General features: G+C 48.5%; 1 protein-coding gene across 1 annotated transcript in view; it reads right to left on the reverse strand.

The window, feature by feature from the left end:
• Window positions 1-7,559: 7,559 nt before the first annotated feature.
• LOC308113025 (ski oncogene-like) overlaps window positions 7,560-20,722 on the reverse strand; it is a 77,961-nt gene continuing 64,798 nt past the window's right edge. Inside the window, exons 2-7 of the mRNA XM_080468913.1 lie at window positions 16,632-16,745; window positions 16,045-16,160; window positions 15,220-15,530; window positions 14,819-15,147; window positions 10,966-11,196; window positions 7,560-8,409 (exon numbers count right to left, since the gene is read on the reverse strand). Of these exons, the coding sequence (XP_080325039.1) occupies window positions 8,227-8,409; window positions 10,966-11,196; window positions 14,819-15,147; window positions 15,220-15,530; window positions 16,045-16,160; window positions 16,632-16,745 (1,284 nt within the window). The 3' untranslated portion in view covers window positions 7,560-8,226. The remainder of the gene's footprint in view (window positions 8,410-10,965; window positions 11,197-14,818; window positions 15,148-15,219; window positions 15,531-16,044; window positions 16,161-16,631; window positions 16,746-20,722) is intronic.

Raw genomic sequence — 20,722 nt, forward strand, 5'->3', positions numbered from 1 at the left:
AAACTGGAGTTGATTGCTTTGGGCCTTTCCACGTGAGGATCGGTCGCCGCACTGAGACAGTGGGGCATCGTCTACAAATGCATGACAACTCGCTCGGTGCATCTGGATTTGTTGGAGAGTCTTGATACGGACTCTTTCTTGCTGTCACTGAGAAGATTCATCTCTCAACCTGGCAAACCGCCAAAACTCCTCATGGACAATGGTACCAATTTTGTTGGTGGAGAGGGAGAGTTGCGTGAAGCCTTTGCTGCCATGGCACCTGAGTTGAGAGAGCAACATTGCTGAACAGCAGATATCCTTCTGATTCAATCCTCCAAGTGGCACCTGGGAGAGGGAAGGGAAATCAATCAAGAATGCACTTTGTGTCGTCCTCAAAGGCCAGACTGTTCCTGAAGCTGTCCTGATGACCACCCTCGTGGAGGTCGAGGGCATAATGAATGCGAAACCTTTAGGCGACTTGTCTTCAGATCCCTCTGACCCGGACCCAGTGACGCCTAATCTCCTTATGGGCCGTCATGATTCATCGCTCCCTCAGGCAGTCTATGACCCCAGCGACCTCGGGAGAAGACATTAGAGGCACAGCCAAGCCCTCGCTGATCACTTCTGGTCATCCTTCATCAGTCACTACCTGCCGGGGCTGCAAGAGTGCAGTAAGTGGAGGAAAGACGGTAAGGCGCTCTCCATAGGGGACATGGTCTTGATCGTGGATTCTCAACTCCCCCAAGCATTGTGGCCCATGTGACGGATTACTCAGACTCATCCAGGAGCAGATGGACGCGTCCAAACTGCCAGTGTCCAAGTGAAGGATCACACCTACGTTCATCCAGTCGCCCGGCTCTCCCTGCTACCTGCTCTTGAGGACGAGGATGAAGAAGAAACCACCCAATAGACTTTCTTCTACTCTTTCAACTGCCATGCGGACAGTTGGGGGCGGCCTTGTCTGAAAGCCTATTAGTTCAATGGTGAGTTTTACGAGGTACGCTTGAACGCACCATCATGTGAACTCAGTTTGAGCTCAGAGAGGAGAGCAGACCTCTTTTCCTCTTACTTCGTGTGCGTTTAGGAACCCCGGGTGAGTTTCTGTTGCTGTTGCACATTTGTGGATGTAGTGGGGAGGATGTTTAGGTGTTGCTGCTAGACTGAGGTGTTATGTCTTGTTTGTCATGTGTGACCAATTAGTTACTTTGCACGAGGCTGCTCATGCCATCTTGCTTTCACGTTTCCTATGTTTAATAAGTAGCCCTCAAATGTGCATTTAAGTACCTACCTGTGTTTATGCTGTATGCTACTGTGTATGAATGCAGTGCATTTACTGTCGGTGATCTGCAAAGAGTTTATAGTGCTGCAGTACCATGTTGTATAGCCATTTAAAGTTTTAGCAGTGCAGATATTAAAGGACGCATAATGAGGATTTTATTGGACTATATTAATATAAATGATTGTTTCTGTACTGGGCTAATTGTAATACGGACACCAGGCATTGTTGTTTAACTATTTTATTTCCCTATGTTTCGTTTGTGTTCAGACCACACACACAAATACTCACGCAGACCTGTATACTACCGGCTGCTGAAAATAAAGTTGCGGAAAGATTCTCTGACCGCAATGATCTGTAGTGCTCCAACCCTAACCACTACATAACCATAATCCGTCCCTAACAGATTGTTTTAACTGTGGGAGGTAACAAACCAAATAAAGTAAGCATATTGAAGGATGGACTGGCAGGCGGAGGTGTTCTGGGAAGAGGTCATGCCTTCACTTTGTCTCTGCTTTAGAAAGCAGATGAGCCACCGCCAGTTTCTGCTCAGAGTCTGAAGGAACTGATCCCCCCACGGGGTGACCATGTATCAGCTCATTTCAATTAGAGGGAACGCTGCTCCTGCTCCTGCTCCTGCTGCTGCTCCTGGTTCTGCTCCTGGTTCTGCTCCTGGTCCTGCTCCTGGTTCTGCTCCTACTCCTGCTCTTAGTCCTGGTTCTGGTTCTGCTCCTGCTGCTGCTCCTGGTTCTGCTCCTGGTCCTGCTCCTGGTTCTGGTCCTGATCCAGGTCTCCATGTTGGTAGTAACCAGTAGTTCTGCACATGCTCAGTAGAGCCAATCAGAACAAAGTTTCCTCCGCGGTGTCATGACTCCCCGTCCATATTCTTCTGGACTTGGTAGTTTTATTTTGACAGTCACCGTAATAACAATCCAACTTGGTAGTTTTATTTTGACAGTCACCGTAATAACAATCCAACCTGGTAGTTTTATTTTGACAGTCACCGTAATAACAATCCAACTTGGTAGTTTTATTTTGACAGTCACCATAATAACAATCCAACTTGGTAGTTTTTGGGTGTTTCTGCTCTTTCCGTGTTAAAGAACATTAGTTATAAAATGTTGCTGCGAAACACGAAACTTTTCTGAAACAAAAAAATGATGAGTTTTCTCTTGACACGTCGTTTAAATGGAACTGACCTCCGTTCAGTCTCTCAGTCTGGAATATCTGGACCACAATCAGGATGGGCATGGTTCCACCACACAGGCAGCAAGAAGAGGAAGGTGGCTCATTCAGTTTGGACAAACAACTTTATTTCTGGTAATGCATCTATACACTGTACATTCAGTCACTGTAGGATATAAGCATAGCTATTTTCAAACATAATCTCATAAAGTCCTTTACTTTACAATATAGTCTGTGTCGTTAGAGAAGGGAAGGGAAGGGGGTCGCAGGAGGAAGAGGAGGAGGAGCAGGAGGAAGAGGAGGTGGAGCAGGAGGAGGCAGAGGTGGTGCAGCAGGAGGAGGCAGAGGTGGAGGAGGAGGAAGAGGTGGTGTGGCAGGAGGAAGGAGGAAGTGGAGCAGGAGGAGGCAGAGGTGGAGGAAGAGGTGGAGCAGGAGATGGAGGAGGTGGAGCAGGAGGAGGAGGAAGAGGTGGAGCAGGAGATGGAGAAAGTGGAGCAGGAGGAGGCAGAGGAGGAGGAAGAGGTGGAGCAAGATATGGACGAGGAAGAGCAGGAGGCAGAGGAGGAGGATGCGGTGGAGCAGGAGATGGAGGAAGTGGAGGAGGAGGAGGCAGAGGTGGAGGAGGAGGCAAAGGTGGATGAGGAGGAAGAGGTGGTGTGGCAGGAGGAAGGAGGAAGTGGAGCAGGAGGAGGCAGAGGTGGAGGAAGAGGTGGAGCAGGAGATGGAGGAGGTGGAGCAGGAGGAGGAGGAAGAGGTGGAGCAGGAGATGGAGGAAGTGGAGCAGGAGGAGGCAGAGGAGGAGGAAGAGGTGGAGCAAGATATGGACGAGGAGGAGCAGGAGGCAGAGGAGGAGGATGCGGTGGAGCAGGAGATGGAGGAAGTGGAGGAGGCAGAGGAGGAGGAAGAGGTGGAGCAGGAGGAGGCAGATGTGGAGGAGGTGGAGCAGGAGGAGGCAGAGGACGAGCAGGAGGAAGAGGTGGTGCAGCAGGAGGAAGGGGAGGTGGAGGAGCATGACAGGATGAAAAAAATGACGGAGATTGAAAGATGAGCCAAACTCTTTGTTCATACTGTAAATGTCTCATTAATAAATGGGAAGTTTACCTCTTACATAAAAATACTTCTAGAAGTGTATATAGTATTAGCAGCAGCACAGGGCTAAGATACACCAGGAGAGGTTTTCTCTGGGGGGGCGGGGGGGAGTACTGCAGCTCGGCTATCTGATGTTAAAAATATATATGAACTGGTGAAAAAAGTATTTCAATACTCTACAGTAAAAAAAAAAGGAAAGAAATGGAATAAGATGTATATGTGGGGTATATTCTCTGACGCACTGCAGTAACTGCCTTTAAAACATCTCAGTTCAACACAAATTCCAAAAAAACAAAACAAAAACAAAAACAAGCCCAAAACAACTGGAAACAAGACGGCTACTGTAAGAAAAGAGTTCTTCTTGAAAAAGGAAACACCATGTACATATTTTATACAATATAGGAAATGAAAAAGATATTTACATTTGTGAATTCTTATTCAAATCTTCACACTGGCTAGTATTGATTTTAGTCTGGGCTGTTATTGCTGCTTCACGGCCCATTTTTTAGCAAAATCATTGTCATTTAGAAAACAAGTTTTCACACGGGAGAGCGAAGAGCCAAATGTCGTCAGCCTCCCTTCTTCTTGTAGAAAACTGTGAGTAACATAAAGAGTAAAAACAACTACAAAATGTACCAATTTTAGGTCTGCCAAAGTTCTCCGAGCCACCGCGGATAAGAAGCAGGAGCTTTTCCACCCAATGCCCACAAATCAACACTTAGTTTGTATGTACAACCCAAAGCAACGCCGAAGCCCGAGGCTTCAGGCTCGGCCATAAAAAATGGTCTGAACATGCATATCATCGATTTCAGGACCAAAATCACCCCGAGAGCGAAAAAAAAACTTGGTTCATTTGTTTTCTACATTAAAAAAGTCAAATGTTTGTAAACTGGTTGGTAGATAAAACTGTCGGAAAAGAGGAAGGACGTGAAAAATCCCCGACAAGTGAAGCCAAATTACCTCCATCTCCCCCTGGTGGCTGGTCTTGGTGCTGCGGATATTCCAGATTTGATTTGAATATTTATTGGGGTTTTTTTTTAGATTAAATGGATTTCAATATTAACTTCTGACCGAGCTCACAAGATGGCACCGGATGGAGCCTGGGGTTAAAAGGTCGTGGCCAGAGTACCACGGCAGGATCTCGAACCTGGATTGGGAATATTTTGGCTTCACTTTTGGAAAGTGGGAATCAGCACAGACACGTCGTCTACTTTTGAGCAGGTCAGTGACACAACGTTTACCCAGAGGAGCCATTCAAATAGTTTTAGTCTCCGTCAGGTTTGGACAGATCTCCACCCTGTTTCCTGTCAGGATGTCTGAAGTGTTTCTCGTGAGCGTGAGCAGAGGCTTCTCTTCAGGAATGAGGAGAACCAGCTTGTGTTTCTGACGTTTTGCTGAAGCTGAGCTGATGTCAGTCTGGAGACATGAACAAACCTGATGCAGCTGAAGATCCTTCATTTGCTGACCAGGAAGACTGATGAGCCTCGTCCTCATCAGTCTTCCTCCTCTGGAAACCTTTGGCCCTCGTTCAGGCACTTGAGGTTGTCCAGCATTGCACTGAAGTTGTTTTTTTGTTTTGTTTTTAAAGATAAACATCTGGCTTGTTGCTTTCTTTTAAGTTGTAAATAAGACAAAATGCTTCTTCATCTTGCATAACACAATAAATCCCTTAAATGTACAGTATCAATGCCCAATAATTGACGATACGTATGGCAAACCTTCTCAAATGTCATGCATAAAGAAAATATGAGATTTCTATTGAAGGAAATGAAGAGAACTGACCAGCCATAAAATATCTGCGACATTAAAACATCAATAACAAAAAGGAAAGCAATGATGAGAATGTACATTCTGATTGCATTGTACCCACCGAGCGCGGCGGCGGCGCGGTGTCGCAGCAGCGGCGGCGGCGGCAGACTCCGCCTCCGGGATGTCTTCCTTCCTCTCCGCTCAGCCACAAAGAGTCCGATGGCCTGCCGACGCTTTGCAGACCACCGCTGAGTGAGAGCAGCTTGTGTCCTTCACTGTATTTACAATACTTTGTCTGAAGAGGAGAGAACCTCGAGGAGCAGAAACCAGCAGAACCGGACTGAACGGGAAACACGGATGTCTCAAAGAAAGAGTGTGACAGTATTTCGTTATGACAAAGTGCGACTTATTATCGTAAAGTAAAAAACAACAACATATTTATATTTACAGACCTTAACTTATTGAAAAGAACATTTTGTGGTTATTTACACGAGTGTCCCTGGAGCTCAGCTCAGAACCTTCCAGAAGACACCAAGTGGAGAGGAACCATCCAGAACACAACCTCACCTTTTCATGTTGGGAGGATTTTTATAGAGGATCTATGAGGGCTTTTCCACCAACAAGAACCAGGTTCTAGGTCAGAGCCGGTTCTTAAATGAGCACCACCAAAGAACCGGTTCTTTTTCCACCGTTAGCAGAACCAGTAGAGCTACGTCATTGCGTCACTCCAAAACGTGATACGTCACTGATTTCACCAATTTGGCGCTGACAGGAGACGGACTGTCTTCATTGGTTTAGTCCGGGTCGCTCCATCTAGTTTGGTCTGAACCTCTGAAGCACCAAAGAGAAAGAAGACATTACGTCTCTTCGTCTCTCTATTGGTGTTTGTTCACGTCCGTCTTTTCTAGTCCGGAGCCCCAGAGTGGACATAGAGGGGAATAATAACACGTGGATGAGTTTGGCTCTTATTTTTCACCATTCCAACATTCCATAGTGACTTTCTGCTCCTTTCACTTTATTTCTGGACGTGTCTGAATCAAAAGCTTCAACATGGAGGTAACATAGTGATACCTCCAGAGATAACTCCGCCCCCAGCTGATGACGCGTCAGGTCCCAGTCTGGCTCCTCTCTGGTCCAGCAACGAAGTGGAGCCAGCGGAGCACCAGTTTAGTCACTGTTTGGCTTTGGTGGTGGAAAGACAAAGAACTGGTGCTAAAGCTGGCCCTGGACCAGAACTAGAACCTGGTTCTTTTCGGTGGAAAAGCCCCATATGAGGATGTACCTTTCATATCCAGAACTGAGTGAGTGATGTTCATCAGAAACTAGAGGACCAGAGAAGTTCACTAAGGCCCTGTTTCCACGACAACGTTTCACATAACAACACCTAATACGTTAAAAAAAGGAGAGTGTTTCCACTGCAGCAGCGGACACAGAGACAACGGTGTAGTTAGTCTGCCGGGCCACTGGAGGGCGCTGTTGCTTGATTTTGTTATGAAACTACACAGACGTGTGCAGAGAACAAAACACTATAAAGGTGAAGAAAATGTAGAGAACCTGACATCCGTATGGACTGATGAGGAACCGGATTCTATCAGGGAGAGTCTCAACTATTAAACTACTGATCTGGAGGATAAAACTAGAATATGGACCGCGGGTCGTACCACTACGGGTCGTACCACTACGGGTCGTACCACTACGGGTCGTACCACTACGCGGCCGCCATGTTTGTTTACAACTGGATGAGCAGGAGGGAGGGGGCTCTGTAGCCTCCATCAGTCTCTGCAGGAGGGATTAGCGGCAGTGAAAGAATCTTTCCTCCTTGGGAGCCGGATTAAAAACTTAACTGGATACAGTGGATCAGAACACTGGTGTCGTGTAACGGACCCCCCAAAAGTGAAGAAAGTTTTACGGATACACTGGAATTCATTGTCGTGGAAACGGGGCCTGAAGCACACAGGTCCAAGGAGATTTAAAGAGACAGGACTGAAAACAGTGAGTCTATAATAAGAGATGCTTTGACCTGTGACCTTCAGCTGTGTTGTTCTGTGAACTTCAATGTTTTCCTTAAAGAATCCAAAGGGCCTTGTCGGCACTGTGGGACCGTCGCTTCTATGTTGTGTGTTTGTACGTTGTGTTAACGTCAACTTCTTCATTTCTACGTTGTGCTAACGTCAACCTTCGACCTCACAGAGACCACGGAGTCTCCACAGAGAACCTGGTCTCTGAAGTCCTGGTTCTGGTGTGGCTGTGAACAAAACTCAGATTTTCTGGGTTTTTGTTTGGGGTTCTAGATGTTTTGTTCTGGATTTTTGTTCTGGGTTTTAGATGCTTTGTTCTGGGTTCTTGTTCTGGGTTCTTGGATTTTGTTCTGGGTTTTTGTTCTGGGTTCTGGGATTTTTGTTCAGGGTTCTAGATGCTTTGTTCGGGGTTCTAGGTGTTTTGTTCAGGGTTCTAGATGTTTTGTTCTGGGTTCTTGTTCTGGGATTTTTGTTCAGGGTTCTAGTTGTTTTGTTTGGGGTTCTAGGTGTTTTGTTCAGGGTTCTAGATGTTTTGTTCTGGGTTCTGGGTTTGCCCAACCTGAGTTGGAGCTCAGTGGAGAAACCTTCACATTGTTTCTGTTCCTTCTCTGAGGAAACCAGACAAGGACTCGGCTCCATCGGTCTCGTCTGTTCAGGGGTGTGATTTCCTGACTGCTCCACGTGGGCTCCGGGGGGGCTCCCAGTGTTCTCCAGGGGGGGGCTCCCAGTGTTCTCCAGGAGGGGGATCCCAGTGTTCTCCAGGGGGGGCTCCATGGGGCTCCCAGTGGACTCCCGAAGGGCTCCAAGTGGGCTACAGGGGGGCTCTGGGGGGCTCCCGGTGGGCTCAATGGTCTGAGGAGAGCAGATGTTGGGTGGTGGGGTCATGTGACTGGGGGGTTTGTGTGTCTGGGACCGTGAAGCTGCTGCTGGTTAGTTGACCGTGTCCTTGGCTGTCCCGTCTTTGTTGCTGCTGGCTTTGGGCCACAGCTGCTGCTGAAGCTCCTTCACCACTCTCTCCAGGTGCTCCCGGGCCTCCCGCTCCTGCAGCAGGTCGGCTCGGAGCTGCTCGCGGTCCGCCTCAGCGTGCTGGAGCTTCATCTGGAGGTCCTCGATCTGGAAGACACCGGCCAGAAGTCAGAAGTCTGTGTGTGTGTGTGTGTGTGTGTGTGTGTGTGTGTGTGTGTGTGTGTGTGTGTGTGTGTGTGTGTGTGTGTGTGTGTGTGTGTGTGTGTGTGTGTGTGTGTGTGTGTGATGTTGATTCATAACCACTACAGGAGGAGAGGAATGTCACACTTCAACAATATCCCAACAATTCCAACGTATCATTTGTGCTTTTTCGTTTCAGAAATTTCTGGAAACGACGTTTGGTTTCCACGAGAGCGACAGAAACTTTTAAAAATGATGTAGTTAGCATGCCAGGCCAGTAGTTGATGCTGTGTGTGAGCCTGAAACTCTTTAGCATGTAGCATGTAGCATCACTGGTGTGTGAGCCTGACTCTCTTTAGCATGTAGCATGTAACATCACTGGTGTGTGAGCCTGACTCTCTTTAGCATGTAGCATCACTGGTGTGTGAGCCTGAATCTCTTTAGCATGTAGCATCAATGTTGTGTGGGTCTAAAACTCTTTAGCATGTAGCATGTAACATCACTGGTGTGTGAGCCTGAAACTCTTTAGCATGTAGCATCAATGTTGTGTGGGTCTAAAACTCTTTAGCATGTAGCATCACTGGTGTGTGAGCCTGACTCTCTTTAGCATGTAGCTTTTGTTGAACTATTCTAATAGTTTTGAATTGTTCCATGTGCTCTGCCATCATGTTGATTTCAGTGATACTCAAACAATAGCTTTTTTAATGTAAACATGGACCCAGGAAGTGACTTCAACCTGAAGCTGGAGTCATCATTCCGCCTTCAAAGAAAGGAGGTTGGCTGTGAGGCAGAGTCCTCCACTGTGATTGGGCCGGAGAGGACAGGAAGTGAGCAAACGGTCACAGGGCGGGGTCTCGTGAAGAAGACTGCCTCTTGTGGTTTATAAGTGTGTGTAAATGTGATATCGCTCTCTTTCCTAAAGCGTAAATGTGAGGAGGAGCACGGCCGTCCTGTTCGAGCTGCCATGTGGGGACAATGTCTTTGTTAAAAAATACTTATTATATTATATATTATTAAATTATTATTATATCACAGTGACTGTCAAAATAAAAGTACCAAGTCCAGATGAATATGGACTGGGAGTCATGACACCATGGAGGAAACTTCATTCTGATTGGCTCTACTGAGCATGTGCAGAACTACTGGTTACTGCAGCTGTGGTGACCAGGACCAGGACCAGGACCAGGACCAGGACCAGGACCAGGACCAGGACCAGGATTACTATTGCAACAACACATCATCAGTAGGGTAAAACTAACCTGTCTCTCGACGGTCTAAACCAGCTCACGGTCCCTATTAGTGGTGAACAACCCAACACGAGGTGAATTCTGCTTCACAATGAGAGGAAGAGTCGACATCCAAGGATCAAAAAGCAACAAACACTCGACCGTCACAAGCCAGTTCTCTCTGCGGGAACTTTTCGGACTCCTCTTGATTAAAACCCAAAGAGTCAGAAGGATCGTGAGGCTCCACCTTCCTGCTCTGTATTCATACTGAAAATCAAGATCCAGTGAGCTTTTGCCCTTCTACTCTACGAGAGGTTGGAGTCCTCCCTGAGCTCGCTGGAGGACTCCTGCGTTACCCTTTGACCGGTGTCCTGCCCAGTCAAACTCCCCCCCTGCTACTGTCCCCAGAGCGGGTCACCAGGAAATGTGGCTTGTTTCTGTCTTTCTCTGTTGACGTGGGGAAACCGTCAAGTCGTCTGAGACTTGCTGGCCTGTGGGGCTGTGTTCTCTGGTTCTCTATGTTCTCTATGCTCTCTGGTTCTCTATGTTCTCTGGTTCTCTATGTTCTCTGGCTCTGTGTTCTTAAGTTCTCTGTGTTCTCTGGTTCGCTATGTTCTCTGGTTGTCTAGTTCTCTATGTTCTCTAGTTGTCTGGTTCTCTATGCTCTCTGGTTCTGTGTGTTCTCTGGTTCTCTATGTTCTCTGGTTCTCTATGTTCTCTGGTTTTCTATGTTCTCTGTGTTTCCTATGTTCTCTGGTTGTCTAGTTCTCTATGTTCTCTAGTTGTCTGGTTCTCCATGCTCTCTGGTTCTGTGTGTTCTCTGGTTCTCTATGTTCTCTGGTTTTCTATGTTATCTTGTGTTCTCTATATTCTATTTGCTCTATGTTCTCTAGTTCTTTGTGTTCTCTGGTTCTATGTGTTTTATATGTTCTCTAGTTCTCTGTGTTCTCTATATTCGACGTGCTCTCTATGTTCTCTAGTTCTCTGTGTTCTCTATATTCGATGTGCTCTATGTTCTCTAGTACTCTGTGTTCTCTGGTTCTTTAGTTCTCTGTGTTCTCTATGTTCTCTGGTTCTCTAGTTCTCTGTGTTCTCTATGTTCTCTGGTTCTTTAGTTCTCTGTGTTCTCTATGTTCTCTGGTTATTTAGTTCTCTGTGTTCTCTGGTTATTTAGTTCTCTGTGTTCTCTGGTTCTTTAGTTCTCTGTGTTCTCTATGTTCTCTGGTTCTTTAGTTCTCTGTGTTCTCTATGTTCTCTGGTTCTCTAGTTCTCTGTGTTCTGGGATGTGTAGACTGACCTGAGCAGAGTACTTAGCCCGGAGCCGTCCGGCCTCGCAGCCCTTGTCACACACCCTGAGCTGCCGGGCTTGTTCCAGCTCCCGCTTCAGGCGGATCCGAGACTCATTGGCCTCCTTCATCTTCTTCTCACTCTCGGCTCGCAGACGTTCGATTTCCTTCCTCAGGTTGCGCTTGGCCTCCGTCGCCTCTCGCAGCTTCTCCTTCTTCGCCACCCGCAGGAACTCCAACTCCTTGGCGAAAGAGAGCGTGAGAGTCAGAGGTGGAACGTGACGTGAAACCTGCGGTGACCATTATCTCACAATTCAATGGAAATGGACAGACTTGTGTCAGGTGACACATTGGCTGCTTTGGTTTGACGTCATTACAGGATAATTACACAAGTTTCACCAGAAGAAACAGAGACTGGGGCTGAAACTGTCAAATTCATGCATTGACCAGACCAGAGGAGTGAAAGTCTTTTCTGTTCAGGTTTCACCTGGAGTGAGCCAGACCGGTAAAATAGTGCCAAACTTTAAGCTTCTTCTTTGTTCCGACGCAGAGTATACGTCATGACAATGTTGTCCTAGAACCACACAGTGATTAGAACTGCTACAGTCTCAGCATGAAACCCATTTTTATGAAACCTTGTGCAGTTAAATCAGGTGAGACGTCCAGAAAACTTCTCCTGTAGCTGTTGCATTCTGGGAGTTTTCACAGATTGGTTTTCTGCAGATTTTGCTTTGAAATGCCACATTTAGTTTAACTGAGTGCCTGCGGTGGAAAGCAGTCAGGCAGATCACAGATCGGGTGTTAAACTCCAACCCTGTTCCAGGGTCAGAGTCAGAGGTCAGGCGAAAGCTCGGACTGACAGGAGGGAAGTTTCCTTCCTCCGACCTGTTGAAAGAGTGTGAATGTGTGTGTGTGTTGTGCCAACACGCCCAGCAGTGAGACAAACATGTCCATCAGCGAGCTTTGCTGGAGACGGTCCCCGTCACAGACGCCACCCGGCCAGGCGTCACAGGGAGGAAGCATCTGGCAGCAGGTTCAGCTGAACCAATCAGCTCGCACAGAAAGTAAAAGTGAAAATCTGTGGCTGGAATTGCTCCTCTGCGCTCAGAATCTGGAGCTGCTCACCCACACACACTCCTTTGTCTGCACTTTTCTTGTTCTCGGTCCAAGACCAAAAATAAAAATGGAAGTCTGGCCTTCCCCTTCGCAGCAACATCCGCTCCCATTGTTATCAATGCCAATTCATGAAATCGACTTCTGCTGCTCCAGTAATTCCTCCAGTGTGCAAAGTTTCAGGAACATGAGGGAAGGCTTATGGTTTGTATAGGAAGGTAAAGTCTGCGTTTCCATCAGCCAACCAAAGTCTGAGGTCTCGGTCACACCACAAAGCTCTCGCTGGAGTCACTTTACTCAACTACCTATTTTCTGAGGGCTATGCGTAAACAAAACACCCCCTCCCCCACCAAGATTTGCTTTTCACTTTTCTTTTTTTAAGGTTTATAATTATAAATTTGAATTATTGTTTATCGATTTATACATAAAATAATTTAATAACACGTAACAGCAGCAACAGCCAGTCTAATCCTCCTGGTTCACCAGGTCACAGTGTAAATATATTTTTGTTATTACTATAGATTCAAGTAAATATCTAAAAAAAAAGAAATGGAGCAGAAAAATAGGTTGCGGGGGTGTGAAGCGGGAGGGGGGGTTCTCCTGAGAGAAATTTGTGAAAAAAATAGACCTTAAATTAGTGTTGTCACGATACCAACATTTTGGTATCAATACCGATACCACCATGTATTTCAATAGAAAAAGAGAACACAGTTGCGGCCTTGTAGAAGTAGCCCCCTACCCCCGGCGTGGGACATGAACCCTCTACCTTGAGATTGAGAGTCTCATGCTCTACCGACTGAGTGAGCTGGGGGCTCACATTCTAATACATTCTGGACTAAATACTACATTGTGACACGTGATAAATTGTAGGACCAGTTGACATTGAACAAACCAAACACCAAATATGTTATGGAAGAAATATACTTATTTAAAAGCAAATAACTGAACCAATATAAAGTTGCATATGATATATATACATATATACACATGTACAAAATATATACAAAGATGTAATCAAAATAAATACTAAATAAAATGTTATTTCAGGGACCACATACAGTCCAGTTTCATCCTGAGTGGACCAGACTAGTAAAATATTACAATAATAACCTTATATTTACACTTCAAAGTTTTTCTTTGTTGTGGTCACAGTGGATGTAATGAAATGATCGATATTTTTGTAAGATCAAACTGTTAGTACTGAAAATGATTACAATGTCAACATAAAGTTTGGTGAAAATACAATGAAATACAGCAAAATAAAATCTCCTATGAATCCTATACCACCAAACCACCAAGCAACGTGGTTCCGCAGCATCCCAAAATGTGAAACTGCTGTGGCTAAATCTGCCTTCTCTGTAATCGCAATGGGTCAGTGGAACACACTGCCAACAGAGATTATTGCATGTACTACATTCAAAGCATTTACACATATAACTAAAAAATGGCTTCTAGAAAATCTAACTTGCACGCATGATCGGTGACAATGTCATGAGGGAGCGGCCGTTCACCTGAAGAAAGTGTGCAAATAGCTGTTAAACACAGAAAATGCTGACTTGAAATAATCTTTCTTCCAATGATTTGGCGCCCCCTGTAGAACGGCGCCCCCTGTAGAACGGCGCCCCCTGTAGAACGGCGCCCCCTGTAGAACGGCGCCCCCTGTAGAACGGAGCCCCCTGTAGAACGGCGCCCCCTGTAGAACGGCGCCCCCTGTAGAACGGCGCCCCCTGTAGAACGGAGCCCCCTGTAGAACGGCGCCCCCTGTAGAACGGCGCCCCCTGTAGAACGGCGCCCCCTGTAGAACGGCGCCCCCTGTAGAACGGCACCGCCTGTAGAACGGCGCCCCCTGTAGAACGGCGCCCCCTGTAGAACGGAGCCCCCTGTAGAACGGCGCCCCCTGTAGAACGGCGCCCCCTGTAGAACGGCGCCCCCTGTAGCACGGGTTAGGTAACACATAAAACTCCAGTGGACGAGTCTCTTTCAAACTCAGTGCTTGTTGGGGATCATATTTCCGAGTGTGAACCGACTGTTAACCGAGTGTGAATCAAGTGTGAACCGAGAGTGAACTGAATGTGAATCAAGTGTGAATGGAGTGTGAACCGATTGTGAACTCAGTGTGAACCGAGTGTCAATTGAGTGTTAAGCGAGTGTGAACAGAGTGTGAACTCAGTGTGGTCAATTGAGTGTGAAGTCAGTGTGAAGTGAGTGTGAATTGAGTCTGAAGCAAATGTGAACTCTGTGAAACAAGTGTGAATCGAGTGTGACCCGAGTGTCAATGGAGTGTGAATGGATTGTGAACTCAGTGTGAAGCAAGTGTGAACTCAGTGTGAAGCAAGTGTGAACTCAGTGTGAATGGAGTGTGAACTCAGTGTGAATTCAGTGTGTGTGAACTCAGTGTGAATTCAGTGTGTGTGAACTCAGTGTGAAACGAGTGTGAAGTGAGTGTGAACTCAGTGTGAATCGAGTGTGAACCAAGTGTAAAGTGGTTGTGAACTCAGTGTGAATCGATTGTGAGCCGAGTGTGAACTCAGTGTGAACTCAGTGTGAACTTAGTGTGAATCAAGTGCGAACTCATTGTGGATCGATTGTGGACCGAGTAAGAACTCAGTGTGAATCAAGTGTGAATTAAGTGTGAACTCAGTGTGAATCGATTGCGAACCAAGTGTGAACACAGTGTGAATCAAGTGTGAACTCAGTGTGAATCGATTGTGGACCGAGTGAGAACTCAGTGTAAACTGAGTGTGAACTGACCTGCTGGAGGCTGCGTTTGGCCTGCAGCGCTGACCCCAGCTTCTCCTCCTGCTTCACCCTCATCTTGACGATCTCGTGCAGGAACTTCTCCTTGGACTCTTTGGAGTCCAGCCCGCTGTCCAGCGCCTGCCGCAGGCTCTCCAGCTCCGACTCAAGCCCCGCTTCTGGGGGGGTCGTCGGGACCGGGGTGGGCGCCGCTGTGGGCGGGGCTCCTTCGGCTGAGGTGGTGGTGCAGACGGATCCCTGCATGCCCGGTGAGCTCAGGTCTTTGGCCGAGCTGCTGGACGAGGTGAAGGACGGCGACGACAGGGAGGACAGGGACGAAGTGACTGAGGGGGGCAGGAGAGAGTCAGAAACACTGCGTTGTGAGCTTCTGTTCAAACTGCTGAACCTGCACTTACATTCATCACGACTCTCCACCTCAATCTCCACCTCTGAGTCTTTGTCCTCCTGAGACGATGGCGGCGGTGGCCTGCTGGTGGCGGTGAACGGGGGGCAGGGGGCCTCGGGGGCTGGCGGGGGGAGCTCCTCTGTGGCTCGTCTCTTACGGGGCCTAGAGTTTGGGTTAGCACCCTCGCTGGGGGGTTCGCCCCCGCTTGGGTGGGAGGTGGAGGGGACTGACGGAGACATGGGCTCCGTCTTTCCCAGGGGCAGCGGCGTGAGGGCCACGTTCGGTGCCACGGCGTTCTCCAGGCTCTTGTAGTTGTAGAAACTGGAAGAAAAGATCAGTTTAACTCTATCCGTCATCGAGAAGCGATGATTCACACACACACACACACACACACACACACACACACACACACACACACACACACACACACACACACACACACACACACACACACACACACACACACACACACACACACACACACACACACACACACACACACACACACACACACTGAGCAGTGTCTGATGAAGCGCCTGCAGCTCTTTCCTCCCACTCCAGCAGAAAGTGGGCCAGATGGGTCTCGCTGCAGCGCCAGTCCGCCGTGTGAGAGTGTGAATGTGTGTGAATGGCTGAATGTGGGAGGCTGTGGTACATTCAGACTTGACCCCTGTGACCCTGGCCCACCCAGACCAGAGAGAGCTCGGCTCGGCTCACAAACATGGCTGCCATCTCTCCGTGTTGAGAGCATCGCTCCCACGAGTAACTGCTTTTAAGCGGCAGTCTTTCGGTTAGCGGGGCCGTTTGGTGGGACGGCGCCACCCTGTGGACTCACCTGTCTCTGAGCAGAGCCAGCGGGTGGCTGCACGGCTCCTTCTCTCCAGCTGGGATGTGGGGGGACCAGGGTCTGAAGGCCGAGGGCCTCTGCCGGGCCTGGATGCAGTTCATGGCCTGGAAATCACACAGACTAGTTCAATCAGTATTAAGACCTGACGGAACAGGAACAGGCTCCGCCCCCTCCTCACTTCACTGGGATCGTTCTGGATCCTGGTCTAATCCCTGTTCTAGACCCCGGTCTGGAATCCAGTCTGGACCCTGGCCTGAACCCTGGTCTGGACCCTGTTCTAGGTCCTGGTCTGAACCCCAGTCTGGACCTTGTTCTAGACCCCGGTCTGAACCCCGGTCTGAACCCTGGTCCGATGAAGTACTCCAGAAGGAGATCAGCCCCTGATGGGAACTTTAAATGTCATTGATCTTCAGGGCCCGTTCAGGATCTGATGGTTCTATTGGGTTTCACTGCTGCCCCCCTCCGGGTGTCGGGTTACACTCCTCATCCTTCACTCACCCAAATCCACATGTACCCAAATCCAAGCCCTTCCCTCTAACGTTACCTCACGTCTCATCTTATCTACTGTCTCTGACCTTGTTGGAGGCGGAGAGCGACTGCAGCCAGTCGAGCTGCTTCTCCTTCTCCGTCAGTGCCGGCTGAGGCTCCGCCTCCATTTTGGACTTCTTCAGTGGGACGGGGTCCGACGCCTGCAAGCACAGGAAGAGATTTCACTACTGTGTGTGTGTGTGTGTGTGTGTGTGTGTGTGTGTGTGTGTGTGTGTGTGTGTGTGGGTGGGTGGGTGGGTGGGTGGGTGGGTGTGTGGGTGTGTGTGTGTGTGTGTGTGGGTGGGTGGGTGGGTGTGTGGGTGGGTGGGTGTGTGTGGGTGGGTGTGTGTGTGTGTGTGTGTGTGTGTGTGTGTGTGTGTGTGTGTGTGTGTGTGTGGGTGGGTGTGTGTGGGTGGGTGTGTGTGGGTGGGTGTGTGTGTGGGTGGGTGTGTGTGTGTGGGTGGGTGTGTGTGTGTGGTGTCAGATAGCAGCAAGTGTGTTTAAATTTAGGTGTGCTGTTGACTTTGTGATTGTCTTTATATTTCCTGCAGAGCTACTAACTTCACGCTCGCCCGGGAAGTTTTTGTCTCGGCTCTCAAGGTGGAAAGATTCTTTCATGGTCTCTGTTCCCTCCTGCAGAGACTGATGGAGGCTCCAGAGCCTGTTACTGCTCATCTCTGCCCCTCCCTCCCCTCCCTGCCCCCCTCCTGCTCATCCAGTTGTAAACAAACATGGCGGCTGTGTAGTGGTACGACCCGTAGTGGTACGACCCGTAGCGGTACGACCCGTAGCGGTACGGCCCGTAGCGGTACGGCCCGTAGCGGTACGACCCGTAGCGGTACGGCCCGTAGCGGTACGACCCGTAGTGGTACGGCCCGCGGTCCATATTCTAGTTTTATGGTCCAGATCAGTAGTTTAATAGTTGAGACTCTCCCTGATAGAATCCGGTTCCTCATCAGTCCATAGGATGTCAGGTTCTCTACATTTTCTTCACCTTTATAGTGTTTTGTTCTCTGCACACGTCTGTGTAGTTTCAATACAAAATCAAACAACAGCGCCCTCCAGTGGCCCGGCAGACTAACTACACCGTTGTCTCTGTGTCCGCTGCTGCAGTGGAAACACTCTCCTTTTTTTAACGTATTAGGTGTTGTTATGTGAAACGTTGTCGTGGAAACAGGGCCTTAGTGAACATGTATGGCCACTCTCAGTTTGTTGTCAGCCCCCCCAGACACAGTGACGGCTGGTCTCTCAGCCCCTCGGTAGGAGGTTTTCTCTGATCTGAGAGGATAATCTCAGGTTAATGTTGGGGGAGTGTTGCCTGTTTCACATCCAGCCCTGGTCCATCCGTCTTCCATTCAGGAGGATGAAAGGTGTTTCTGCTCCAGTCAGACTGGTTACAGCTAATATCGCTGAGATGCTCTTGGAGTCCATGTATCCTTCAGCTTGTGCTTTCTGTGCGTGGATGCTGCTGTCAGGGATGAGGGGGATTTGAAGAAAGGGTGAGAGCTCGCCCTCAAATCCCCTCTCATCTTACAGGCATCATTACGCCTGCAAAAGCCTCATCCTTGATCCCCAGTGGCCCCCTGCCCCCCCGGAGGCCAGGGACGGGCCACCAACCGCTGCTTTAACCCCTCTGCTGCCCTCTCTGTGCCGATCGGCCTCACACTGAGAGCTGCATTAGCAGCATTAACTGCTGAGCCAAGTGAGCCATCTAGAAGTCACCAACCACAGTTTGATCCCATAATGATAAGAAGAACTAAGTCAATGGATGTCAGGTTCTCTCCATTTTCTTCACCTTTATAGTGTTTTGTTCTCTTCACACGTCTGTGTAGTTTCAATACAAAATCAAACAACAGCGCCCTCCAGTGGCCCGGCAGACTAACTACACCGTTGTCTCTGTGTCCGCTGCTGCAGTGGAAACACTCTCCTTTTTTTAACGTATTACGTGTTGTTATGTGAAACGTTGTCATGGAAACGGGGCCTGAGACACCATTATTTTCTTTGCTGGTGCGCACCTCAAAGCCAAGCTAGAGTTTTAAACTTTCCCTACTCTGCAACCCGTTTAAAAAAAAAAACTAAACGTTTTCATGCTCCTAAAATGACGCGCCGATTGGATGATCGGCCAGAAACTGTGTTTTCATGAAACAGCATTCTGGTGTGGACAGGCCTACTTTGGAAAGTAAAAACCCTCGTAAGTCCCAAACCTCCAACTGCACCACCAGTGTGGACTATCGAGCCGCCCAGTCGCAGTGATGACATTTGGTTGAACATGTTTTGTAGCGACACCAAAGACCTAAATAATCTCTGAACAAGCACAGCAGGGTTGGAACCCGGCTGGAGGACAGGCCAGAGTAACAGCAAAACATATTTCCACACAGACACACTGACCGAAGGGCGACTGAGGCACTTTTCTTTGAAACCTGACTGATCTGTACAGATAAGAAGCTGCTGATAAACCCAGTTCAAAGACACGCAGGAATATTGAAGTGTGCAAACAGCCGTGCACTCGGCTGCCCACACCCCTCTTTATGATCTGGTGTGGATTACACAGCATAGACAGGATGTCACACTTCTAAGATAAGGCTGTGCTACGACGTGCCCAGACTGCGTAGTTTGGGCTCCGACACCGCCTGCTCCGAACGCGACACCTCGTCGTGTCAGACTGCTCCAGTCTCAGCTTCTTCCTCTTTCTTTCAGCCCTGCAGGCGCTTGGTACTGAACCACAGCCGCCCTGATCAGCGCTGCGCCGCTGGAGCAATTATCTCTCAAATGCTGATTTACAGCAGGAGCTTCACCCATGGAGGTTAGGAATATCCCCTGCATGAGAAAGTGTCAGAGCGCAGAGTCATGGGCCAGCGGGCGTGGAGGCAGTGGGTGGTGGTGGTGGTGGTGGTGGTGGTGGTGGTGGTGGTGGTGGTGGTGGGGGGGGGGGGGGGGGGGGGGGGGCTGCATACGAGAGCACGTGTCTGAGGCCAGTGAATGTGGGTGAATGCATCTGTGGCCTTGGCTGTGAGTGTGTGTTTGTGGTGGGGGAGACAGGATGGGTGGGGTGAGAACAGTCTTCTCGGTTGAAGACCGTCTGTGCCTTGTGAAAATCCTCAGTTTCACTTCCTGTGTGAGCGAGCGCACCGCCACTGGCGGTCGCTGCCAGACATCAGCCTGTGAATGGGATGTTTTTAGACAATGAGGGTGGGAGATTTTATCGAGACTCATAACTGCTGCTACAAACTGGGCCTACTGCAAAGGGTCTTTAATGTCTCTGGACCGCAGAGAAAAACTCACTGCATCTTTCATGTTAAATACAATCAATTATATGTGCATCAGACATGGCGCGACACATTTCCACCACAGAGGCAGAGTGCAGAGACACGTAGTGTGGAGACAGGTTACAAGAGACATCCTGGGCTTTCTCATACTTTTACTACATGATCTTTGAGCAGTCAAAGAATCTTTCCATGTGGAACTGTGGATGTCTTCAAACTCTACTGGGGATCACAAGTAACCTTGAGTGAAAACACAAAAGGTCTTGTTATCCTGCTGCAGCTTGAGAAAAGACTTCAGGTGAGTTTCTGTTCCAGCAGGTAAAGAGAGGAAGCAAAAGATTCTCTGGTAGAAGGTGGAAGATCAGGAAGAATGAAACCGCTTGATCTTCATGTTACTGCAACAGGAATACCAGAAGCAGCAATGATTCATCAACTGACCTCAAGACATCTCTGGCCAGTGTGACTTTACTCTTAAACCACAGCGACTGATGGATGTATGCATGCTGCTGCTATCTGGGACAATAACGGACCTCTCAGAAGGATTAACTCTGTGTGCACGCCGCAGTCAGGAAATCAACATTTGAAAGATAAACTTGTTATTATAATAAGATAGAGAACTTTCTGTAATGACTTCTGTTGAAAACTGACCTCTGGAAAGAAGCTGAGGTCAAACTACGACACATGACCTTTAGTGCTTTGGAGCAGTAATACTGAAAATAGGAGACGAGTAAAAGAGAAACCACAACAAATCCCAGCAGAGCTGTTCAGATGACAGACGGCCTTTCAAACCCCAACGTACAATCTCACAGTGACACAGTGAGTGGTTTCCCTCACCACCTCCACCTCCTCCACCCTGCTGTGTTTTCTGCCACTCC

This window comes from Lipophrys pholis (assembly GCF_963383615.2).
Source record: "Lipophrys pholis genome assembly, chromosome: 8".
Taxonomy (NCBI): domain Eukaryota; kingdom Metazoa; phylum Chordata; class Actinopteri; order Blenniiformes; family Blenniidae; genus Lipophrys; species Lipophrys pholis.